The 24,305-nt window shown below is 44.7% G+C and overlaps 1 protein-coding gene across 2 annotated transcripts in view; it reads left to right on the top strand.

The window, feature by feature from the left end:
* The window catches only part of DNAJB12 (DnaJ heat shock protein family (Hsp40) member B12), a 77,030-nt gene that overhangs the window by 29,416 nt on the left and 23,309 nt on the right, over window positions 1–24,305 (top strand). For both annotated transcript variants that reach the window (XM_040435604.1, XM_040435605.1), the window contains exon 2: window positions 16,529–16,691. In XM_040435604.1, coding sequence (XP_040291538.1) covers window positions 16,529–16,691 — 163 coding nt within the window. The remainder of the gene's footprint in view (window positions 1–16,528; window positions 16,692–24,305) is intronic.

Below are 24,305 nucleotides of genomic sequence, written 5' to 3'. Positions count from 1 at the left end.
TGTCAATAGTGTTTTCAGGGACTGTCTTTTGACAAAGTGTTCTTCAATACGCAACCATTGGTGGAGTGTAGTTGGAGGCCACCATTCCATGGCCTGTTCTAACAAATTGGTAATGTAACAAGTAATACATGTACAGATCTGGAACGCCCAAACCCCCTAGGTGCAAAGAGGCATCGCGGTCTCCCTTCCACTGTGTGTCGGAAGCAGACCACTGATGCCGGATCCATGTGGGACGCAGCCCTTTGATATTACGGCCGGCAGGCGGGGGGCAGCGGAGCCTGGGCGCAGAGCTGATGAGGCGCCAAGATGTCAGAAACCAAGTGTTTAAAAAGTGGCGCTCATGCAGCAAAACTATAAAAAGTAGTTGTGCAAACAAGTAGTTATGCAAGCAAATTGCGTTCCGCAGATACAGGCCATGTGCGTTCCGCAATTTGCGGACCACACATGGCCAGCGCTATATAGAGAATGCCTAAGCTTGTCTGCGGTTGCGGACAAGAATAGGACATGCTCTATCTTTTTTGCGGGTCCACGGAACGGAACAACGGGTGCTGTCCTCCTCTTTTGCGGCCCCATTGAAATGAATGGGTCCGCACCCGTTCTGCAAATTTGCGGAACGGATGCGGATCCATTAATACGGTCGTGTGAATGCACCCTTACTGTGTAAGTGTTGACATTTTTTGAGGACATGTATACTACTATATTAACTATTATACTACTATTAACAGGGCCGACTGTCAAACATGTACTCTTTCTATCCAGCGCAGCAAATTAGGCAGAATTGCAACATTAAAGATCTTGGCAAGTCATGTAATTGAGTCCCTATGGGCAGCTATGTTTGTGTCTCTGAATCCATCGCAGCAGAATTTTTTTCTTCGTCTGATCTGTTTACTGTGTGTTTCTTTTTAAGCTTAGGGTACTTTCACACTAGCGTTGTTAGAATCCAGCAGGAAATCCGTATGCAAACGGATCTTTTTTTTTCTGGATCCGGTTTTGGATTTGTTAGACTTATTCATTGAAATACCGGATCCGTCTTTCCAGTATTATCTGGAATAACTGATCCAGTATTTAATTTTTTCAAAGCTAGAAAGAACTGCGCATGTTTGCTACCGGATCCGCGCATGTTTGGTACCGGATCCGGCATTAATACATTTCAATGGAAATGCCGGCAAGCGCAGTAGTGTTCCGGAATTTCGGCTGGAGAAAATACCGCAACAAGCTGCAGTATTCTGTCCGGTCAAATACCGTAAGAGGGACGGAACGGAAGACATCCTGATGCATACTGGATTGCTTTCCATTCAGAATGCATTGGGACAAAACGGAAGCGTTTTTTTCCATTCCATCCACCATGACGGCCACAATGAGATAACCCTTGATCTCTGTAGGGGCAGGAATACACAGAGAGAGTTTAAATTGCCCTCACCCCTCCTCCCCCTCAGTGTTTTTCCTGCCTCTACGGGGTTAGGACGCAGAGAGAGTCCTCCCGGTGGGGAGGTGAAGATTAGCTGAATTTACCTTCATCCCTTGCTGCCTTCCTGCGGCATGGGCTAAGGGTGGGCAACGTGGAAACTTCCCCCGGCTTAATGCTGGGACCTGTGCTCCTTTCTGTTTCGCGGTCTCGTGTGTCTGAAGCAGACCGCTGATGCCGGATCCATGTGGGACGCAGCCCTTTGATCTTACGGCCGGCAGGCGGGGCGAGGCGGAGCCTGGGCGCAGAGCTGATGAGACGCCAAGATGATGTCATAAACCAGGAAGTGTTTAAAAAGTGGCGCTCATGCAGCATGGAGCTGTGCATCACCGCCACTATGTTCACTCCTGAGACTCCAGCATCCCGTCAAGAGGGTTCTGACCCCTCTCTGGCTGCTCCTACTGTGAGTTACCCTGAGGGGAGTATGGTTATTTTTTTTTACATATATAATGTTTAAAAATATACTGATATTTGGTTGCTCTCCTTTATTCATTAGGGAATAAGAGATACTAAATCCAAGTCTAAATCCCTAAAGTGAGCAACCTGTGCCAGGAGACTCCCTTATAACTATAAAAAGTAGTTGTGCAAACAATGCATTTCTGACGTCTTAAAAGACGAGCAACCATCTATCCTGTCTGAGATTAAATCATTTGTCCAGGATATCTTCCCTAGCATCTCTGACTACTTCTAGTACGCCTATCCCGCCTGCCAAAAAACAGAGATTATCCTTTCAATCCTCCTCTCAGGCTGAGGACATTGATGAGGATACCTCTACCTCTAGACGAGTACTCGAGGAAGAACTTTTCTCAGAGGGTGAAATTGTAGAGGATGATAAAAAATACTTTTTCTCCTCGGATGAAATGGAAGATTTACTGAAAGCAGTTAGATCTACCTTGGGCATAGAGGATATTCCCAAACCTTGTACGGTACAGACAAGATGTTCGGGGGTTTACGTACTAAAAAAACCAAAGTATTCCCCATTAATGAAAATATCAAAGAGATGATATTGGATGAATAGATTGATCCTGAAAAAAGACTAGGGGTGTCCAAAGAATTCAGGAACAGACTACGATTTGATCAAGCTGAATGTAAGATCTTTGAGATACCTAAATCTGATATTCAGGTGGCAAAGGTAGTCAAAAAGACGGCCTTACCATTCGAAGATGTATCACAACTTAGCGATCCAATGGAGCGCAAAGCGGATTCTTTGTTAAGGAAGGCTTGGGAGGCATCTATGTAAAAACCAACATTGCAGCTACATCCGTGGCAAGGGCCGTTTACTTCTGGTTGTCAGAATTAGAGGATTACCTAAAGAACAAAACCCCCAGAGAAGATATCATAAATTCCTTACCATTGTTAAAATCAGCAACGGCTTTTTTGTCAGATTCCTCAGCAGAATCGGTACGGTTTGCCGCAAGAGATGCAGCCCTTTTCAATGCAGCTAGAAGAGCTTTATGAATGAAGGCATGGTCAGGGGATAAAACCTCCAAGTCTAAATTATGCTCGATCGCCTTCTCAGGGGAGTTTGTCTTTGAGCCAGTGTTAGATAAAATACTGGAAAAGGCGGCTGATAAAAAGAAAGGGTTTCCGGAGGAAAAATAAATAAAGAAAAGGCCCTTTCGTCAGTTTCCTTTACAATCCAGGCCCTACAGAGGTAAAGGTAAAACCAGTCGCTGGAGCTACCCAAAAGGTGGAAGGGGTAGAGGATTCTTTCTTAATCCCCAAAACAAACAGAACAATAAACAATGACGCCAAAGTGGGAGGCAGGTTGAAGAGGTTACGTCAAACCCGTGGGCATTAAATATCATAGCTCAGGGATATAGTATAGAATGCTCTTCAGCACCTCCAGAAAAATTCTCCGTTACCACCCAAAACAGAAGTGTAAGGGAAAAAAATTAGCAAGGTATTCAAGACCTACTCAGATCTGGAGTAGTCATAAAAGTGCCAGACCTCGAAAAGGGAATGGGATTCTACTTGGCCCTCTTTCTAGTCAAAAAACCCGATAACACATTCCGCACAATAATCAACCTAAAACCCTTAAATAAATATACAGAAGATTCAAGATGGCGTCAATCGCATCTACGATTCCGCTGATTCCAAAGGGTGCCTGTATGACGTCAGTAGATTTAAAAGACGCCTACTATCACATACAGATTTCATCAGGCATCCCAGAAATATCTAAGATTTGCAATAAGAGATCTTGGGGGACTCCTCCATCACTTCCAGTACGTAGCCCTCCCCTTTTGCATCTAATCAGCTCCCAGAACATTTTACCAAACTAGTGGTGCAAATGATCGCTTTTGTGCACAGGAAAGGAACCAATATCATCCCTTACCTAGACGATTTCCTAATAATTGGCAATTCAAAAGAAGAAGCCCCCAGGACTACAGAAGAAGTTAAAAGTACCCTTTCAGGTTTAGGATGGGTGATGAATTGGAAAAAATCAATACTCGCCCCATCTACAAAAATAAGGTTCCTGGGTGTAGAGTTAGATTCTGTATCGCAAACAACCTATTTACCCCAGGACAATGTAAGATCTCTCAGAAACAAAATAAGTCGTTTTCAAAAATCTCACAGGTGTTCCATTCGGGGGGCAATGAGCATGTTAGGGAACTTAACCGCATGCATAAACTCGGTTCCATGGAGTCAGGCCCTTACAAGAATCATGCAATCATGGGTCTTGAGAAAATGGGACAGCAAGCGGACGTCCTTAGACAGGATGATACAAGTACCATCAACAGTCAAGATAGATCTAGACTGGTGGAAGGAAGAGAAAAAGCTGCTACAGGGCATAAAATGGCTCAGAATCCCAGAGGCTCAGGTCATAACAGATGCCAGCTCTTCAGGTTGGGGAGCAAAGATAGGCAACCAGTTTTTCCAGGGAGTTTGGCCAAACAGCCTAAAGGAAAGATCCTCAAATTTCAGAGAACTGAATGCAGTCCTTATGACACTCACAAAAGCAGTAGACCTATTAAGGAACAGGCATCTGAAGGTCCTCTTGGACAACATCACTACAGTGGCGTACCTGAAACACCAAGGGGGCACAAGGTCCGATTTTGCTGGGGGAAGTAGCAAAAAGAATATTTTCCTGGCGGAAACAAATGTTCTCTCCTTAACAGCAGTCCATCTAAAAGGGTCAGAGAACCTAGAGGTGGACTTCCTAAGCCGAAGTAAAATAGATCCAGGAGAATGGACATTAAACAACTACATATTTCACGAGATCACTGCCAGATGGGGACTACCAAAGATAGACCTGTTTGCCTCCAGGGAAAATGCCCAGGTCCGACACTTCTGTTTAATAAATCTAAGAGACAGACCATGGGCAATAGATGCTTTATCAATAAGATGGGCAAGGGACCTAGTCTATGCGTTTCCACCCTTTCTGCTGATTCCTCGCTTACTGCAGAAATTACAGAAAGAAACAACAACGATCTTGTTAGCTCCCCACTGCCCCAAAAAAAAAAAGCTGGTTCTCAATCCTGAGACAGTGGGTATTAGAAGGACCGTGGAAAATACCCTACCGGGAAAACATGCTCTATCAGGGTCCAATAAACCACCCAAGCCCCCAGATTTACAATTTGGCGGTCTGGATACTGAGAGTGAATCACTAAGAAGACAAGGCCTTTTAGACAAAGTAAGGCTAGTTTCACACTTGCGGCAGGACGGATCCGACATGCTGTTCACCCCTGGCCGCCGCTCCGTCCCCATTGACTATAATAGGGACGGGGGCGGAGCTCCGGCGCAGCACGGCGGTGCACGGCGAAAGCCGCCGGACTAAAAAACCTGACATGCAGTAATTTTAGTCCGGCGGCTTTCTCCGTGCACCGCCGTGCAGCGCCGGAGCTCCGCCCCCGTCCCCATTATAGTCAATGGGGACGGAGCGGCGGCTCGGGGGCACGGCGAAATAGCCGCAGGACGGATCCGACATGGTGAACAGCATGTCGGATCCGTCCTGCCGCAAGTGTGAAAGTACCCTAATCCTTACCCATAGGCTCCATTCACACGTCCGCATTCGTTCCGCAAATTTGCGGAACGGGTGCGGACCCATTCATTTTCTATGGGGACAGAATGGATGCGGACAGCACACAGTGTGCTGTCAGCATCCGAATTTGCGGAGCGCGGCCCCGATCTTCAGGTCCGCAGCTCCGCAAAAGATAGAACATGTCCTATTCTTGTCCGCAGCTTGCGGACAAGAATAGGCATTTCTATAAGGGTGCCGGGCGGGTGTGTTGCGGATCCGCAACACACCACGGACGTGTGAATGGAGCCTTAAGGCGAGTAGGAAGAGAATTACATCAGCCATTTATCTTAAAGTCTGGAAAAGATTTTTCAGTTGGCTAGGGGAGGAGCATCCGAACACTTCTTCTCCGCCGATTATTAAAAAACTAGACTTTCTACAAAATGGACTATAATTGGCCCTGAGACCAAGTACCCTTAAAGTCCAAATATCGGCCTTAAACACCTTTTTACGATACTAGTCTCGCAGAGAACCGATGGATAAGGAGATTTATTAGAGCAGCCTCTAAATTAAGGCCAACCTTAAGATCGAGGATTCCTCAGTGAGATCTTAATACAGTATAAGGCTACTTTCACACTTGCGTTCGGGTTTCCGCTTGCGAGTTCCGTTTGAAGGCTCTCACAAGCCGCCCCGAACGGATCCGTACAGCCCCAATGCATTCGGAGTGGATGCGGATTCGCTCAGAATGCATCAGTATGGCACCGTTTGGCCTCCGTTCCGCTCAGCAGGCGGACACCCGAACGCAGCTTGCAGCGTTCGGGTGTCCGCCTGGCCGTGCGGAGCCATACGGATCCGTCCTGACTTACAATGCAAGTCAATGGGGACGGATCCGTTTGACGTTGACACAATATGATGCAATTGCAAACGGATCCGTCCCCCATTGACTTTCAATGTAAAGTCAGGAGTCCCTATTAATATACCATCGGATCGGAGTTTTCTCCAATCCAATGGTATATTTTAACTTGAAGCGTCCCCGTCACCATGGGAACGCCACTATGTTAGAATATACCATCGGATTTGAGTTAGATCGTGAAACTCAGATCCGACAGTATATTCTAACACAGAGGCGTTCCCATAGTGATGGGGACGCTTCAAGTTAGAATATACTGAGAACTGTGTAATAACTGCCCCCTGCTGCCTGGCAGCACCTGATCTCTTACAGGGGGCTGTGATTCGTATTATATTCATTGGTGGCCAGTGCGGCCCCCCTCCCTCCCTCCCCAGTATTATATTCATTAGTGGCCAGTGCGGCCCCCCCTCCCTCCCCAGTATTATATTCATTGGTTGCCAGTGCGGCCCCCTCCTCCCCAGTATTATATTCATTGGTGGCCAGTGCGGCCCCCCCTCCCTCCCCAGTATTATATTCATTGGTGGCCAGTGCGACCCCCCCTCCTAATTAAAATCACCCCCCCCCCCCCCATCATTGGTGGCAGTGGAGAGTTCCGATCGGAGTCCCAGTTTAATCGCTGGGGCTCCGATCTGTTACCATGGCAACCAGGACGCTACTGCAGTCCTGGCTGCCATGGTTACTTAGCAATTTTAGAAGCATACTTACCTGCGATGTCTGTGACCGGCCGGGCGCTCCTCCTACCGGTAAGTGAAAGGTCTGTGCTATAAGCAATGCGCCGCACAGACCTTTCACTTACCAGTAGAAGGAGCGCCCGGCCGGTCACAGACATCGCAGGTAAGTATAATGCTGCTAAAATTGCTAAGTAACCATGGCAGCCAGGACAGCATTAGCCTCCTGGCTACCATGGTAACCGATCGGAGCCCCAGCGATTAAACTGGGACTCTGATCGGAACTCTCCGCTGCCACCAATGTTGGGGTGGGGGTATTTTTAATTAGGGGGGGGGAGAGGGGAGGCCGCACTGGCCACCAATGAATATAATACTGGGGAGGGAGGGGGGGCCGCACTGGACACCAATGAATATAATATTGGGGAGGGAGGGGGGGGCCGCACTGGCCCCAAATGAATATAATACTGGGGAGGGAGGGAGGGGGGGGCCGCACTGGCCACCAATGAATATAATACTGGGGAGGGAGGGGGGCCGCACTGGCCACCAATGAATATAATACTGGGGAGGGAGGGGGGTCTGGCCCCTGCTGCCTGGCAGCACCTGATCTCTTACAGGGGGCTATGATACGCACAATTAACCCTTTAGGTGCGGCACCTGAGGGGTTAATTGTGCAGATCACAGCCCCCTGTAAGAGATCGGGTACTGCCAGGCAGCAGGGGGCAGTCATGTACACCGTTCTTTTAGTATATTCTAACTTGAAGCATCCCCATCACTATGGGAACGCCTCTGTGTTAGAATATACTGTCGGATCTGAGTTTTCACGAAGTGAAAAATCAGATCTGAAAAAAACTGTTATGCAGACATATCCATTCTGAACGGATGCAAGCGTTTGCATTATAGGAGTGGATCCGTCTATGCAGACACCAGACTGATCCGCTCCGAACGCAAGTGTGAAAGTAGCCTTAGAGGGACTAACTAGTCCCCCTTTCTCTCCCTTATCTGAGATCTCTATAAAACATCTGTCCTTCAAAACGGCCTTCTTGATGGCCATCACTTCTGCTAGACATCTAAGTGAGATCCAGGCACTCTCCTGTAAAGAACAATATCTTAGAGTTTTTGAGAATCGAATTGTGCTAAGACTAGATCCGGGTTTTCTCCCCAAGGTGGTTTCACATTTTCATCAGAAACAAGAGATAGTATTATCTATCACAAGCTACCCAGGAGAGGAGATAGAGGATAAGATGCAACTCCTCTATGTTAGAAACACCATAATACTGTATCTAGAGGCAACAGAAGATTTCAGGAAAGATGACAACCTCCTAATTCAGTTTGGTGGCCGAAATAAGGGGAAAAAACTTTCTAAAGCTTCAATAGCTAGGTGGATCAGATCCACTATAGAATGTAGCTACTCTCTTCAGAACAAACCTTGTCCGGAAGGTATAAAAGCCCATTCTACCAGGGCTACTGCCTCTTCTTGGGCAGAAAGAGCTGGTGTTTCACTACACCAAATTTGCAAAGCGGCTACCTGGTCAAGTCTCAACACCTTTGTAAAACATTATCGCCTTAATCTAACCGGCTCCGCAGATTTAGTTTTTGGCCGAAAAATTCTGCAGGCGGCTTCCCACCCTATTTAGAGTATTTGTTAGTTCTCATTGTGGATGGAATGGAAAACCGTAATTAGAATTACCGGTAATTCTGTTTTCTTGAATCCACCATGACTGCCCATATATTCCCTCCCCCCCCCCCCCCCCAAAAAAAAAAAATATATTTATTTCAGGATAAGTCTCTATTTTGGTATGAATTAATACTCAGAGGCAAAGAGGACACATATAATATTGCTCACCTACGGGGTAATTTGTAAAAGCACTGAGGGGGAGGAGGAGTGGGGGCAATTTAAACTCTCTCTCTGTGTATTCCTGCCCCTACAGAGGTCAAGGGTTATCTCATTGTGGCCATCATGGTGGATTCAAGGAAACGGAATTACTGGTAAGTCTAATTAAATTTTTTCCGGTATTGAGACCCTTTACCGGAAAAGAATAACGGTAGTGTGAAAGTACCCTTATTGAAGCATTGCATGTGCAGGGCGCGAGGAGAGACTCATCAGAATTTCTCCATAACACTTTAATAAATATTCCCAAGGTGTTTATGACTTTTGCACTCCATGTAACAGTTGTACCACTTCATCATATTTAGAAGCTGTTTGACCTAGGCTGTTGCGTTCGTTGTTCAAATTTCCTAGGTACAGCTCAGTTCTGTTCAAGTCCCATCCTGCAGATAAGCCATCAATATTCTAGGCACAGAAAACCCACTTAAAGGTTAAATCTAGACATTTATGACATATTGCTAGGATATGTCACACATCTCGGACTGATGCGGGCCCCACCTCTTGTAACTACTGCTATTTTCAGAACACGGCCAAAGTGAAGGAAGAGCACACCACACATCTGCGTCGCCCTCTCCATTCACTGCTGTGGGACTTTTGAAAAAAGCCAAGTGTACTCGCTCGTCTCTTTTCGGAACTCCCATAGATGTGTCTGGAGAGCTAGCCACTTAAGTGTGCCCCCCCCCTCTCCATTAACCTCTATGGGACTGCTGGGAATAGCCAAGCCAGCACTATTTTAAAGAAATCCCATAGGGCTCTTCACACGAGCGGATCCCGTGCGTGGAATCCACTGCGTGAAAGAGAGCCAAGCCCCGTTCCGGACAGCAGAGACACGGAGCCTTAACATGATTGATAATGCTCCGTGCCGCTCTGTGACCTTTTTTACTGCAAAATCACGGTGACAACTTCACAGAGAGGCACGGAGCATTATCAATCATGTTAATGCTCCGTGTCTCTGCTGTGCAGAATGGGCTTGGCTCTCTGTGAAAGAGCCCATAGCGGTAAATGCAGAGTGACTGTGCATGAGCGGCGGCTTTTCCTTCCCTTTGGCGGCCCTGTATTGGAGATGGGAGAAGGTCTTCATGTATTAAAAAATATATGGATAATAAACCAGTTTTTAAATGATTATACTGTCCCTTTAACCATATGTTTTGGCCATGCTGTTAAATGGGTTGCCCAGCTTTGGGACCTTTTTAACTGTGGGCAGCACAAAAACATGCCGTGTGCACTCACACTTTCCTCGGTCCCTGTTATAAAGATGCCTATTCTTGTCCGCAAAACTGACAATAGGACATGTTCTATAATATGTGAACAGCACATGGATAACATCGCCATAATCTGTAGATTTGTTGATTCCATTTTGGGGTATGTGATTATTTTTTTTGATTACTTTGTATTACAATTTTTGGTAGAGCAACCAAACAAACAAACAAACTGCAACTGTTTTTTGGGGTTTTTTTTTCCCTTCATTATTCCATTTGTGCACTTTTGGACGCCTCAATGCCAATTCTTTTTTTATTTATTTATTTGTAAAATAGGTAAAGCGGGGTGATTTATCCTTTAGTAGACTTGAACATGACTGCAATAACTTACCATTGCACTCTATGGGGAAAATGAGTGACCCGCATTTACTAATGTGTGTGCACCCCCGCAGATCAGCTGTTTGAAGAGAAGGTGGCACTCGTACGAGCACTGCCATCTCTCCTCTGTTTACCTGCTCATCGTTGCAACTGCAGAGGTGAGCAGTTTAATTATAACTATGGCGTCCCTATTTACTTCTATGGGACGGTTCCCATCTGTTCAAGTGAATAGGACAGAGCCGTCCAATAGAAGTGAATGGGACAGCAGAGTTGTAATTACACTGCTCACCGCTGTAGTTGCGACAGCGACCAGTGAAGCGGAGACGAGAAGGCACCTCTTGTACTAGTGCCACCTTCTCTTCAAACAGCTGATCTGCGGGGGTGCTGACAGTCGGGCCTCTGCCGATTGGATATTTATGGCCTATCCTGAGGACAGGTCATCTATAGAAAAAAGTGGACATCCCCTTTAACTATGGGGGGCCCATGCTGTCCTACTGACTGAACAGGGGCCATTTGTCCAGCATAAGTAGCTCGGTCCTGGTAAATTACCGCTCAGATGCTTGGTCATAATAGACTAGAAAGTCCACTTCCCGGAATCTGCCGGTGGGTGTCCACTGTGTAAAGCGGCAGCTACCAGCCAGCTATGGTGACCGCTCAGTGCATGCCATCTGTAAAGATGGAAGGAGTTTCGGTAGAAACTTTCTTTTAACACTATACAGTTTGTTCCTGATACAGAACAAGTGTTTTTTTCATAACATTTTCTATCCCATACTTTTATGATAAAAATCTATAGATCTCCTGCTCACTGTAATTACAGGTCTGTTTGAGAGAAAACTCGTTAGTGTATGAGAGGCATCCAAGCCGTGGGCGCAGTAATGAGCTGTTTATTTGGACTGACATCCAAAGATTCTGTTCCAGTTCTATTCCTTTCCAGTAGTGGATAATTGCTTGGCTCAGGCTGGAGCACTAAGTATCCAGTCTGCAGTTTTCTGCTTGTCTCGTTAATATGTGACTGTAAGCAAAGAAAGATCATCAACATTTTATGCAGATAATTACAGGTGTTCTCTAACCGTTTAAAGGAGTTATCCAGTTTCTTTAATAAAAAAAAACTGCAGCAGCAGCTACAAAATAAAGAAAAAGCTTGTACATGACCGCTACTGCCAATCGCATCATGGCTCCTGTCATTGGGTGATTATGCTAGTAAGTACATCATGTGACTGCTGAGACCACTGATTGGATGTGGCAGTCATGTGCTGGCTGCTTGTACCTGCTGAACTGGAGGGGATTAAAAGAGGAAAAACCGGATGACCCCTTTTATAGGGGGTGCTAGAATATGCCCTCAAGGTCTTATTGAATAGCTAGGATGTACCTAGTGGTCAACCATTGACTATAATAAACTGACACTTCGACCTCTGGACATAAGAGAAGAGTCAGGCTGGTAGCTGCTATTTTGTTCTGGTGACCAGCAGGCTTCAGAGTGCCACCAGTCAGTCCTAGCAATGTGCCAGCCCTCTTTCACTTAAAGGGGTTGTACCAGGTTATCCACAGGATAGAGAATAACTATCTGGTTGGTGGACTTTCCACAGTTCGGATCCAGAGAAGAGGGGTCCCTTCTCCCATCAGGTTTTTGGGACTGGTGGAGATAGGTGAGTACAGAGCATGGCTATAGCAGCCCCTTAGAGATTGAGTGGAGCTGTAGTGTGCATGCTCGACCTCCCACTCCATCAGTATGGGGGAACTGGACCCCTGTTCTCAGGATTGGTGGGGTTTCCAGCTGTCGGATCCCAACAGTCAGTTTATGTCCTATACCTATACTGTGAATAGTAGACCGTGTTTAATGGATAACTGTCATTTTTTTTTATTTATTTGCTAGTTTATTAGAGCTAGGCATGTATACCTGAGTTAGTCAATGATTGTCAAAAGATATGTAATTACCTTATAACAGCTTTCATTAATGTCTCCTGTCGCTTTCCACTGCTCTTTTAAAAGACCATTGCTATGGCTCATCTGTCTCCGGCTAGGAAGACAGAGGGGCGGTCCTTCACACTGCATGCCTGCATTAGGCTTCAGAGTGAGGAGGCGTGTCTCTCAGTAATCCTATCTGATTGGCCGGCAGGAAGGTGCTGGCTACAGCACGTTTGTATGTGACCTGAGGCAATGCAGTTTTGGCCTCAGAGAACTGGCAGAGGAGTCATCTTGAGAAGATCCTCATAATGTAGCATTCAAAACAGCCGTAACTAACGGGAAAACTCAAGGGAAACAGTGGTGAGTGAAGAAACTAAAGATTGCTTTATGCATAATGCTGCTGCAGAAGTAACATATGCTAAAATAGATTTTTGGATGAAAATATGACAGCTAACCTTTTCGCTACCAGCGTAGCTCTGTGCAAGCATGATGCCCGCTCGCGCGTGCAGCGGGCGTCATGGCTGGCAAGTCTTTGCTGTTTCAAACAACATAGACCTGTGGCTAATTACCGCAGCCGGCAATAATGCCGATCGCGGTAATTAAATGCTTTTAGATGCCGTGATCAAGTGAGATCACGGCACCTAAATGCGCAAAAACCTCTATATGCAGAGACTCAGAGCATTAATTCTGCAATTCTTATTTTGGCCACCAGGTGGCAGGCCAACATAAGAAATTAGCAAAATGCAAAGAAATTGTCAATTTTCAAACCCCTGATAGGTCAAAATGAAAAATTTAAAAACACTATTTATGAGGTAATTTATGATCCTTAAAATGATGATTAAAAAAAATATATAAAAAATATTAAAGTTTAAATCCCTCCCCCCTTTCCTAATAATAAAAATAAAAAAAACATCCTGAGTATCACCGCGCCCGAAAACGCCCATACTATTATTCTTTTTTTTTTTTTCTTTAATCCAATACGATGAATGGCGTAACGGAAAAAAAGGGTCAAAATGGCTGATTTGCCATTTTTTTTCATTGCTTCTTTTACCCAAAAAAATTAAATAAAATGTGATCAGAAAGTCACGCACACTCCAAAATGGTATCAATAAAAACTATGGATTGTCCCACAAAAAATGAGCACCTAAACAGCTCAGTAGACATAAGTATAAAGACTTTATGGGGGTCAGAATATGGTGATGTAAAAAAATATATACCGTAATTTTCTCAAAGTTTAAATTAATTTTTACACTATTTAGGCATAAAAAACTATACATATGGGGTATCGTTAAGATTGTACTGACCCAGAGAATGAAGGGCATGGGTCAGTTTTGCCGTAAACAAAATGCCGTGGGAATAAAACCCGTAAAACGGTGGAGGGATTGCGTATTTTTTCCAATATCCCCCCCCCCCCCCCCCCAATTTGGATTTTTTTTTTCCTGCTTCCCACTGCATTTTATGCCATAATTAATGGTGTCATTAGAAAGTACAACTTGTCCCGCAAAAAATAAGCCCTCATACAGCTATGTGACTGGAAATATAAAAAGGTTATGGCTCACGGAAAATGGGAAAGAAAAATGAAAACGCAAAAACAAAAAAAAACTCCGGTAGCCAAAGGGTTAAAGGGTTTTTCCGAGACTTTTATACGGATGAGCTATCCTCAAAGTAGCGCTGCAGCCTTCTTACAGCTTAGTCTAGTCATGTTCATCGTTCACATGGCCTAGGTGCAGCTCAGCCTCATTGAACTCGCTGTACTACTGCGAGTGACGGTGCCTTCTCAACCAGCTGATCGGCAGGGGTGCCGGGTGTGTCCGACACCAATCGGATAATGATGACCTATCCAGTTTTGATAACTCTTCCCCCATGTGTATAGACATTCGCATGAGAAAGCAGTTCGCTAAATTGCTGTCTCTTCACTACCCTGGAAATGAACCAGTTTGGTCAAGAACTATTACTCCCCAGTAATCTGCTTGGATGAGGATACATGTCCTCAGTAGGGAGAGGAGAATAAGACCCTGCCAGGCGCCTCTGGCGCTTGCTTATGCCCCTTGAAAATAAAAGGACCGACTTGTTAAAATCCAACATGTTGACCCTTCCTTCTCCCAAATTGGGGAGAGTTGGGACACCCTGATTTGGTCACCTATACATTTCACCATGCCCAATCCTCTGTTTTCCTGGGGGGATGAGCGCTGTCAGAAGTGACTAGCATAATCTTATCTAGTCACATAAACCTGCACCCTCAGCCAGTCCGAGGATGTCCATTCATACTGCTACCTCACGTGTAGTCCATGCACAGGATTATATTTTTTATAGGGATCTGCTTGTAATCTATGGTATTAATAACGGATCGTTCTCTGGGTAGAAGAGTAAGGGCTCATGCACACGGCCTTAGTCGTTCCCCTATGCTCGGAACAGGCAGCACACAGGCGGTTCGTGTGCATGAGCCCTAATGCTGGATTTTTTTGGGGGTTAAGCCTAGTTTGCTCTACACAGGGAGGAGTCGTTGACCAGCCGCTCACCCACGCCTCCCTCCATATAATGTACCTTTGGACAAACTGAACATACATGTTAATGGGTAATCTAGTTTAAAAGACTTACGGTCAAAGAACATTTATTCCTCAGCTTTTTAATACTCGTGTTTTTTGCTGCATTTAGTGTTTTTGATGCTGATTCCATGAGTTTATTTTTTAACGTTTTTCTTCAAAGTGGGTTTAGTGCGCGTATTATGTACAAATCCCTAAAAATGATTGGTCTCCTCTCCTGATATGTTGTAATTACATGCATTCACCATGCAATAACAATTTTGGATCATCTTTTCACATATCCCTATGTTATGTCATTACTCTATTATTCCTACTTGAAGTTTATGAATTAATTGCCAACTTGGTGTTACTACTTGGGGGCATGTCCCTGCAATTTGTACCACTGGCAGAACTGATAGTACCGTGTCAGACACATCCCAGCTGGCAGCACCCAGTTGGCAATTCATTAATAAACTTCAAGTTGGAAGAATGGCCCAACATAGTCCTAACAGTATGTGCTCCAGAATGGTCATTTAATGTGGAATGCAGGTATTTACTAATACAGACATGAAAGAAATGGCGACCAGCCCTTTAAGGTGATCCTTCTCAGCTTCTGTATATGTAGTCTTTTATGTGTGTGTATCACTAGAGCCCAGTTCTGCAGGTCGGGTCAAATCTTGGATTCTTTATGAATCTGAAAAACACAACCGTGACATGTTCCATGACTAGGGCTGAAACGATTACTTGATTTGAATTGAGTAATTCGACCCAAAAAAATCCTTGGTGCAAATTTTTTGCATCGAAGAATCGTCTGTGTCACGTGACCACGGAGCGGGAGTGAAGCGCTTGCTATTACTCCCGCTCCGTGGTTTCCCACTGGCCCGCAGTACTCCCCTTTCCAGCAGGGGGCCTCCGGACAATCCACAGCACATCCATGGTCCCGCGCTGCACTGACCTCCTGACGTACGCATGCCGTGACCTGACGCGCTGTGTGACGTCAGACGCAGAGCAGCGCGGAACGATGGAGTGTCGGCGGCACCCCTGCTGGAAAGCTGGCGCGACTAAGGCCGGGCGACCGGAGTGCACAGCGTCATAGCAACCAATGACTCTGTGCACTCCGGGTGTCAGGAGGAGCAGAGGGGGGGAGAGCTGCTGGCACAAGTGTGGCGGGGATGCTGCTGGCACAAGGGGCGGAGAGCTGCTGGCACAAGTGTGGGGGGGGGGGGGGAGCTGATGGCACTGGGGGATAGTGGAGCCAATGGCACTGGGGGGAACTGAAGCACTTGGGCTGATCAGACCGGGGGGAACGAAGGGTGTTGGGGACTGATGGCAGGGGGTCCGATGATTGATTTTATTTATTTTTTTATATTTATTTTTTATATATATAAAGGAAAACAGTCTATTAATGAATTTTTTTTCTTATTCGATTACTTGAGTTCTAAAATAATCGTTTACTGCAGCCCTATCCATGGCGCTCCATATGTATGGGAATATTTGTCCCCTAGAGCGATTTGTGACTGACCCTGCAATAGTTGTGGATTGGTGGTCTGGATAGGCAGGGGAATGAGTCCTTGTCTTTGTCTATCTCTATGATCTGGTTTCTATTGTTTCATCTATTCTAACGTTTGTCTTACGCAGAGCTCATGGAATCCCTCTCAAATAACAGCCAGCCCAATGGTACAGAGCCTCCGAAACCCCGTCACCGGAAAAATGTAGCCGAACCAAGCCCGTCAGCTAATGGAGAGGCCGGTGGAGAATCTGGCAAGAGTTACACACCAGACCAACTTGACGCTGTTAAAAGGTAACTGAACCTGACAAATTTGTAATAACCAAATACATTTTTAGAATATATTAACATAGTCCAGCTTTTTCAGTGAAAAAAAAGTGAAATCGGTGAGGCAATAATGTCCTGTCAGCTCCTGTCAATATGCAGAGGCAGGCTTTCTCAGTCTGCCTCTTCTCTCCCTGTCCCCCCTTCCCTACACACACATACACTTGATTTACAGATGCAAAAGTCTTCCTTCTGCCTGTGTTCCTATAAGGCTACATTCACACAAACGTATTTTGTTTCCGTGTCCGTTATGTGTTTTTTTTTTTTTTTTGCTGATTGGCTGAGAACTCATTCATTTCAATGGGTCTGCAAAAAATGAGGACAGCACACCATGTACTGTCCGCATCCGTGATGTGAACGCATAGCACTCGCTCTGAATCCTGCCTGACTTATTCATTTCAATGGGTCTGTGTACATGAGCGGTATTTTTCACGCATCAGTTCTGCGTTGCGTGAAAAACGCAGCATCTTCTATATTCTGTGTTTTTCACGCAGCCCTGGCCCCATAGAAGTGAATGGGTGTTCAGTGAAAACGCCCATTGCATCCGGAAGCAAGTCCGGGTGGGATGCGTTTTTCACTGATGGTTGCTAAGAGATCTTGTTTGTAAACCTTCAGTTTTTTTATCGCGCCCATGAAAAACGCATCAAAACGCATTGCACCCGTGTGGAAAAAATTTAACGCAATCGCAGACAAAACTGACTGAACTTGCTTGCAAAATGGTGCGAGTTTCAGTGAACGCACCCTGAACGCATCCGGAGCCATTCCGTCATGCTCGTGTAAAAGAGGCCTAAGGCTGGGTGATTCTGCAAGTAATGGGTCTTTGGCTGCAGGGGCACATGTCTGTTCATGATAATTCACAACTAGTGGGTAGCTTAGTAAAACATAACGTTTAATGATATCGAATAAAATAATAGGCCCTTTAAAGATTAAAAAATGTTGCATTGAGTACAACTAGAAAACTGCATAGGTGTCTGTAACTGCAGTATAATCAAAGAAAAGGAGGGGACCCAATTGCAGGGATAGGGGTGATATAGAGTGAGAGGAAAAAGTAGAGAGAAGGACACAATGCTGGGTTGCAAACCCTAGGTGTCCCTAGATCTCCCTCACTTTCTAGCCCTGGAGTCACCCTTCCTATGCATAGACTGCCCATCTTCGTCCGACAGATAGAAAAGGTCCAGTCGATCCTGACCCTCTACTAGCCGAAAAAGCAAAAAGACTGACAGAAATGAGGTTGGCTAAACAGTGTCTCTATTTGGCTGGTTTTGGCCTTTAACACTAGAATCACTCAACACTCTAGGGTAGGGACCTTGTGTTATCCCAAATAGTAGTAATTAAACATGTCCCGACGCGTTTCCTCAGTAGTTACCAGTTCCTCAGGGGACTAGACTACATACTTATGACCACTAGGTATCCAGTCACTAGACAATGGACACAAGTCAGTTGTACTCAAGCTGACATGGTGTGGTCAGCCCAAGTCCTTGTGACCACAAGATATCAGTCACCAGTCTGATCAAGTGTGTCAGATTATAAACGCAGGACGCCGAGGAAAGACATCCGCATCACCTGTCTGTGCACAATGGTCATCCAACATCTGAGCAGATAAGTAAATGGTGCCTTTGTATCACCGCTGTTAAGCGCTTTGTGCACACTTCATTGAACAGCTGATAATATCCACTGGCAACATTTGACCAGGATGGCTGATTCAATGCATGGGAGTGAACACCTGATTGAGTATTGAATGGAATTAGATCTGGGCTGATGTCATCATATGAGCTTGGACTATAATCATATTGTGTGTTTATCTGATACACTTAATTTGACTGGTGACCTGATACTTTGTGGTCACATGAATTTGGGCTGATTATGCTAAAGCAGCCGGAAATACAACTGACTTGTGTTTACTGTATATACCTGATTTGAACAGAGACCTGATACTTATTGGTCAGAAGTTTATAATCTGACACACTTGATCAGACTGGTGACTGATATCTTGTGGTCACAAGGACTTGGGCTGACCACACCATGTCAGCTTGAGTACAACTGACTTGTGTCCATTGTATAGTGACCGGATACCTAGTGGTCATAAGTATGTAGTCTAGTCCCCTGAGGAATTGGTAACTACTGAGGAAACGCGTCGGGACATGTTTAATTACTACTATTAGGGATAACACAAGGTCCCTACCCTAGAGTGTTGAGTGATTCTAGTGTTAAAGGCCAAGACCAGCCAAATAGAGACACTGTTTAGCCAACCTCATTTCTGTCAGTCTTTTTGCTTTTTCGGCTAGTAGAGGGTCAGGATCGACTGGACCTTTTCTATCTGTCGGACGAAGCTGGGCAGTCTATGCATAGGAAGGGTGACTCCAGGGCTAGAAAGTGAGGGAGATAGATCTAGGGACACCTAGGGTTTGCAACCCAGCATTGTGTCCTTCTCTCTACTTTTTCCTCTCACTCTATATCACCGCTATCCCTGCAATTGAGTCCCCCCTTTTCTTTGATTAGGCTCCATTCACACGTCCGCAAATGGGCCCGCATCCGTTCCGCAATTTTGCGGAACGGGTGCGGACCCATTCATTCTCTATGGGGACGGAATGGATGCGGACAGAACACAGTGTGCTATCCGCATCCGCATTTGCGGAGCGCGGCCCCGATCTTCGGGTCCCGCAGCTCTGCAAAAGATAGAACATGTCCTATTCTTGTCCGCAGCTGCGGACAAGAATAGGCATTTCTATAGGGGTGCCGAGCGGGTGTGTTGCGGATCTGAAATTTGCGGGTCCGCAACACACCACGGACGTGTGAATGGAGCCTTATACTGCAGTTATAGACACCTACAGTATGCAGTTTTCTAGTTTTACTCAATGCAACATTTTTTAATCTTTAAAGGGCCTATTATTTTATTCGATATCATTAAACGTTATGTTTTACTAAGCTACCCACTAGTTGTGAATTATCATTGGATTTAAGGGTCTAGCCCATATTTGTTAACAGTAGTTTGACCAACTTGACTTGGTTGTGTATAAATAGCACGTCTGTTCAGAAGTTTATAGTCCGGGAACAGTTGCTTCTGCTGTTACACAATAATGTCACATCATATGGGAAAAAATCTTTTATATTGCCTCATTCCAAGTTCCAGAACTCGTCCATTTTGACATCATTGTTAGCCATAAGTGGCTTGTAATGCTATCATACCGTACTTGGAACTTTTTTTTTGGGACGGGTGGAATAAGGAAAAAAGCATTAAAAATTTTTTTTTAAGCTGTTCACTGGGCAGTTTTTGGCAACTTTATTAGATGGGTTGTAGCAGACATTGCAATACCATGGGTGTGTGGGGGGATTTTTTTCTTCTACCACTTTTACCAAATAAAAGCACTTTATGACAAAATGGTTTTATTTTTGTGAATAAACTTTTAGTAACCTTCAGTTAGTTACTGGGGATATTGCTTTTTAGAATTTATTGGTTTACCTTGTATACTAGTGCATTATAGTCCATCACTTTAACAGGCACTTTATTAGGCCATGTTTGTGGCACATCCATGGCAGGTGCAGGGGCCTTTGACAACACATTGGCACCCTACCATTGATTTTAGTGGTGGAGGGGGGAGGGTTAATGGGGAGAGAGCCCTATATACTGTGGCTATTAAAAGTAGTATCTAGGGGGTTAAACGGCCGGGATTGGAGTTATTTCTGATTCCAGTCAGTGGAGCAGAAGTTTGGCTTTTAGTCAGTGCCAGGTTTCTGTGGTGATTTGGAGCAGTGTATCAGCGCAGCCTGTGTGCGGTCTGTCCAGTACCTGGATTATTCCTGGCAAGGGCAGCAGGAACTGAACAGAGTCTGCACATTGCTCCAAGACAAAAAATTATGTAGGAGTTGTCTTTAAAATTAAATCATATGACGCAAAAATTGTGAATTATATCAAATTGAGTAATTGCCCAGCCCTACTTGAGGCTAATTTCACACAAGCATGTTTAGTCCGGGAAACAAGCTTAGGGCTCATTCAGACGGCCGTATGCTGTCCACAAAAATACTGAATGCTATCCTTTTTTTTGCGGATCCACAAAAAAAATGAAACATGTCCTATACTTGTCCGTGAAAATCAGGACATGGCCCCATTGAAGTCTATGGGTCCGCAAAAATACTGAATGCTATCCGTTTTTTTGCGGATCCGCAAAAAAACGGAAAGCATTCAGTATTTTTGCGGACAGCATACGGCCGTCTGAATGAGCCCTTACTATGATGGCCGCATTTATCAGACTGGATGCTGTCCTTGCCAGACCATAGGTCTACTGAACTGCACTCACTGTTTAAATCCGGTTTTACGTTAGACATGTTTTAAAGTTGTTGTTTTTTGGGACATATAATGATGACCTCTCCTCAGGATAGATCATTAATATCCGATCGGTGGTTCAATACCCTGTCATGGCCCTGACTCCTTGCGCTGCACCGTGTGCTTCAGTATGCGGCACAGGGGCAGTACAGAAGGGGACTGCCAGCCTCTTTTCTCACTGCACCTATGCCGGATACTGAAGTGCACAGTGCAGCATGAGACATTAGGAGAAGTCAGGGCCAGGTGTAATCTCGTTTAAACTGCCTGACCCTGTCAATCAAAGTACTCTAGGAGTAATGGTAACGCCCTCGTTGCGACTAGAAGTTTATTTGCACATATTAAAACATTATTTTTCTCAGCAATGTGGGCACATATGAACATTGGACCAACACAGATGCCTTTAGCTGCCAAGTGCACATGCAGCAGGTCAGCCCGTTTCCTAGGTACAAATCTGCTGACAGATGCCCTTTAAAAAAAAATCCTGTAATCTTGCTGTTTTTATTCAGACCACTGAACCATATAGTAAGATGATACTTCATTTTCTGTAAGAATCAGTAGTCATGTCATTATCATAATTGGCATTAAAGATAACTCGTGTGTGTGTGTGTGTGTGTGTGTGTGTGTATATATAGATATCACTGGATTTACCAGTCACAATAGGTGATGGACACAAATTATCTCCTGTCCCTACCTGCACAGTAACCTCTGCAAAGTGTACAGCACTCCCATAGAGCATCTGACACCAGTGGTGGACTGGTTAAGGCCTCATGCACCCGACCGCGTCGTGTTTATGGTCCACAAACTTCAGATCTGCAAAACACGGATGCCGCCGCTTGCGTTCCGCAACTTGTGGAACGGAACGGGCCGCTCATAATAGAAATGCCTATTCTTGTCCGCAAAATGAACAAGACTAGGACATGTTTTTGGTTTTTAACGGAGCAACGGATGCGGATAGCACACTCTGTCCTCATCTTTTGCGACCCTGTTTAAGTGAATGGGTCCGCATCTGAACCTAAAAAAAATAAAAATAAATGTGGCTCGGATGTGGACCCAAACAACGTTCATGTGTGTATGAGGCCTAAGACCGGCAAGTAATACGCTGGTCTTAGTAAATGTCCCCCTTAGTGTTTAATGCCTTACCATCGTCAAGATCTCTCACTGCAGTCAATAAGCAGATACAGTGAAAGATTAAATACCTGACTTGGTCAAATTTAACTTAGAAACTAGCTGATCAGAGGGGGTCCGACATCTCCACCGATCAGCTGTTGAGGTGTAGCTCCGGCGCTGGAGCTACTACACATCATTGTCAGCTGTATACTGGGGTGCTGGTTATTTCAGCGTTGTTCCTAGTGAAGACAATGGCAGCAGCTCTGCAGTGACTAGCTCTGTCCACTACACAGTTAACTGAGCTGTGTAGTTCACCGCTGGAGCAGCAGATCGGCGTAGATGCGGGTTATCAGTTAATAAAAGCTGGATAGTCCCTTTTAATAATTGTGGTGCTTCTGTGCAAGTCTATGCCCCAATACAGAAATTTGCATCCACTACAATCTATTTCAGTTTCCTGGTGTAGATTATAACAAATGTGATGGTCGGACCCTGCACCTGGCGCTCCCCACCTGCTTTTTGGAAAAAGTGGCAAGTGGGACTCCAAACCTCCAATAAGTGTTTTAAAGAGTCACTGTCACAGCAAGTTAGCAAAATACCGATATATGAGCTGATGGCTAATGTCTGGAAGGAAACGAAAAAACTTTGGCTCCAAAATGAAATCTATTCAGATACCCTATTGTGGAACAATGTGCATCTTACAGAATTAAAAACTATAGAACAGAAAATCTGGTGGAAATATGGAATTTTTAAATTGGGCCAGGTATGGAAAGAGGGAGATATAAGAGCATACCAAGACCTTAAAAATGAATATGAACTAGCGAGTGGGGACTTGAGCCTCTACCATTTACAACTGAAACAAGCATTAAGAATGACGTTGGGAAAAGGAACACAAATTGCTGCCCTCCCACAGTCTTTGGATCAAATTTTTTAATTAACGCCAGGGAGGAAATTAGTTTCTAAAATATATGGAAGCCTTTTATATAAAAAAACTAAGGGAAAAGCAGTAACTACTTTAAAGTACCGTATAAATGGCAAGATGTTCTAAGTACCCAATCAGGGGAATTCTGGAAATTGGCTATACAAGCAAAGAGTGGAGTATCAAAGAACTGCTCCCATAGAATTACTCAATTTAATATATTATATCGTCTATACTATTCTCCCAAGATTCTGATGACATGTTATAAACCTAAAGAATTTAGTTGCCAGAGGTGTGGGAGAGTAGGTGTAGACGATGTTCATATACTCTGGATGTGTACAGGGGCTCAGGAATTCTGGGAGAAGGTAATCGAAAAAATTGAGGAATATCACTGATTCAGAATCCCTGGGCGCCTTGAAATATGTATTTTAGGGTAATGGATAAAATAAAGATACATGATCATCGAGATGTACCATCTAAACTCTTATTTCAGGCCAGAAAATGCATTGTTAAACATTGGGGAGATAGTGTTGCACCTACGGTTAAGGAATTGGAAAATCTTACCCGAATTTCGCTTGCTAGAGCGAAATTTCACCTGGTATCTAAGAAGAAAAAATCCACTTTTGCTAGACTGTGGGAATGGTTAAAATAGCTGTTACTTGTGGGGGTGCTGGTTCTGTAGGCGCTGGGGGGTGGGGAGGAGGGGAGACGGGAAGAGAGGAGGAGGGGGATTTTATTTTATTTTTTTCCCTTCCTTTCTTTTCTTTCCAGAGGGAAAACATGCAGTTGGTGGAGGGAGGGTAGGGGAATGTAAATGATATGCATGTATGTATATTGATTATAATGTAAAACAAGACTAAAGATTGTTCAAGATTTTGTAAGATTTATTTGTAAAAAGAAGACTAAAGATTATTACATAAAAAAAAAGTCACTGTCCCTATACCTGAAAAGTCTGTTTTAGTTCATGTATTCCCAATAAAATAAAAATTCTGGAGCCTCTTTTCCTATAATTCTGAGTTGTGCTTTTCTGTTATAAGTCTTAAAAGGATTCTCTGGCAATGATTTAAAATGTCCGCCAGCAACCCTTCCTAGAATGTGAGTAGGACTAGTTGCCACCACTTGCAGAGCTGTATAGAGGGTGAGGGGTTGGAATCTCACTACACTGTATGCTGCTCTACAAAAGATAGTAATGAGACAATCCTACCTATGATAAGCCATCATGGCTGAGCAGCCTGACAGG

This window comes from Bufo bufo, chromosome 6 (assembly GCF_905171765.1).
Source record: "Bufo bufo chromosome 6, aBufBuf1.1, whole genome shotgun sequence".
NCBI lineage: Eukaryota > Metazoa > Chordata > Amphibia > Anura > Bufonidae > Bufo > Bufo bufo.
This window is presented reverse-complemented; position numbering and strand designations above follow the sequence as displayed.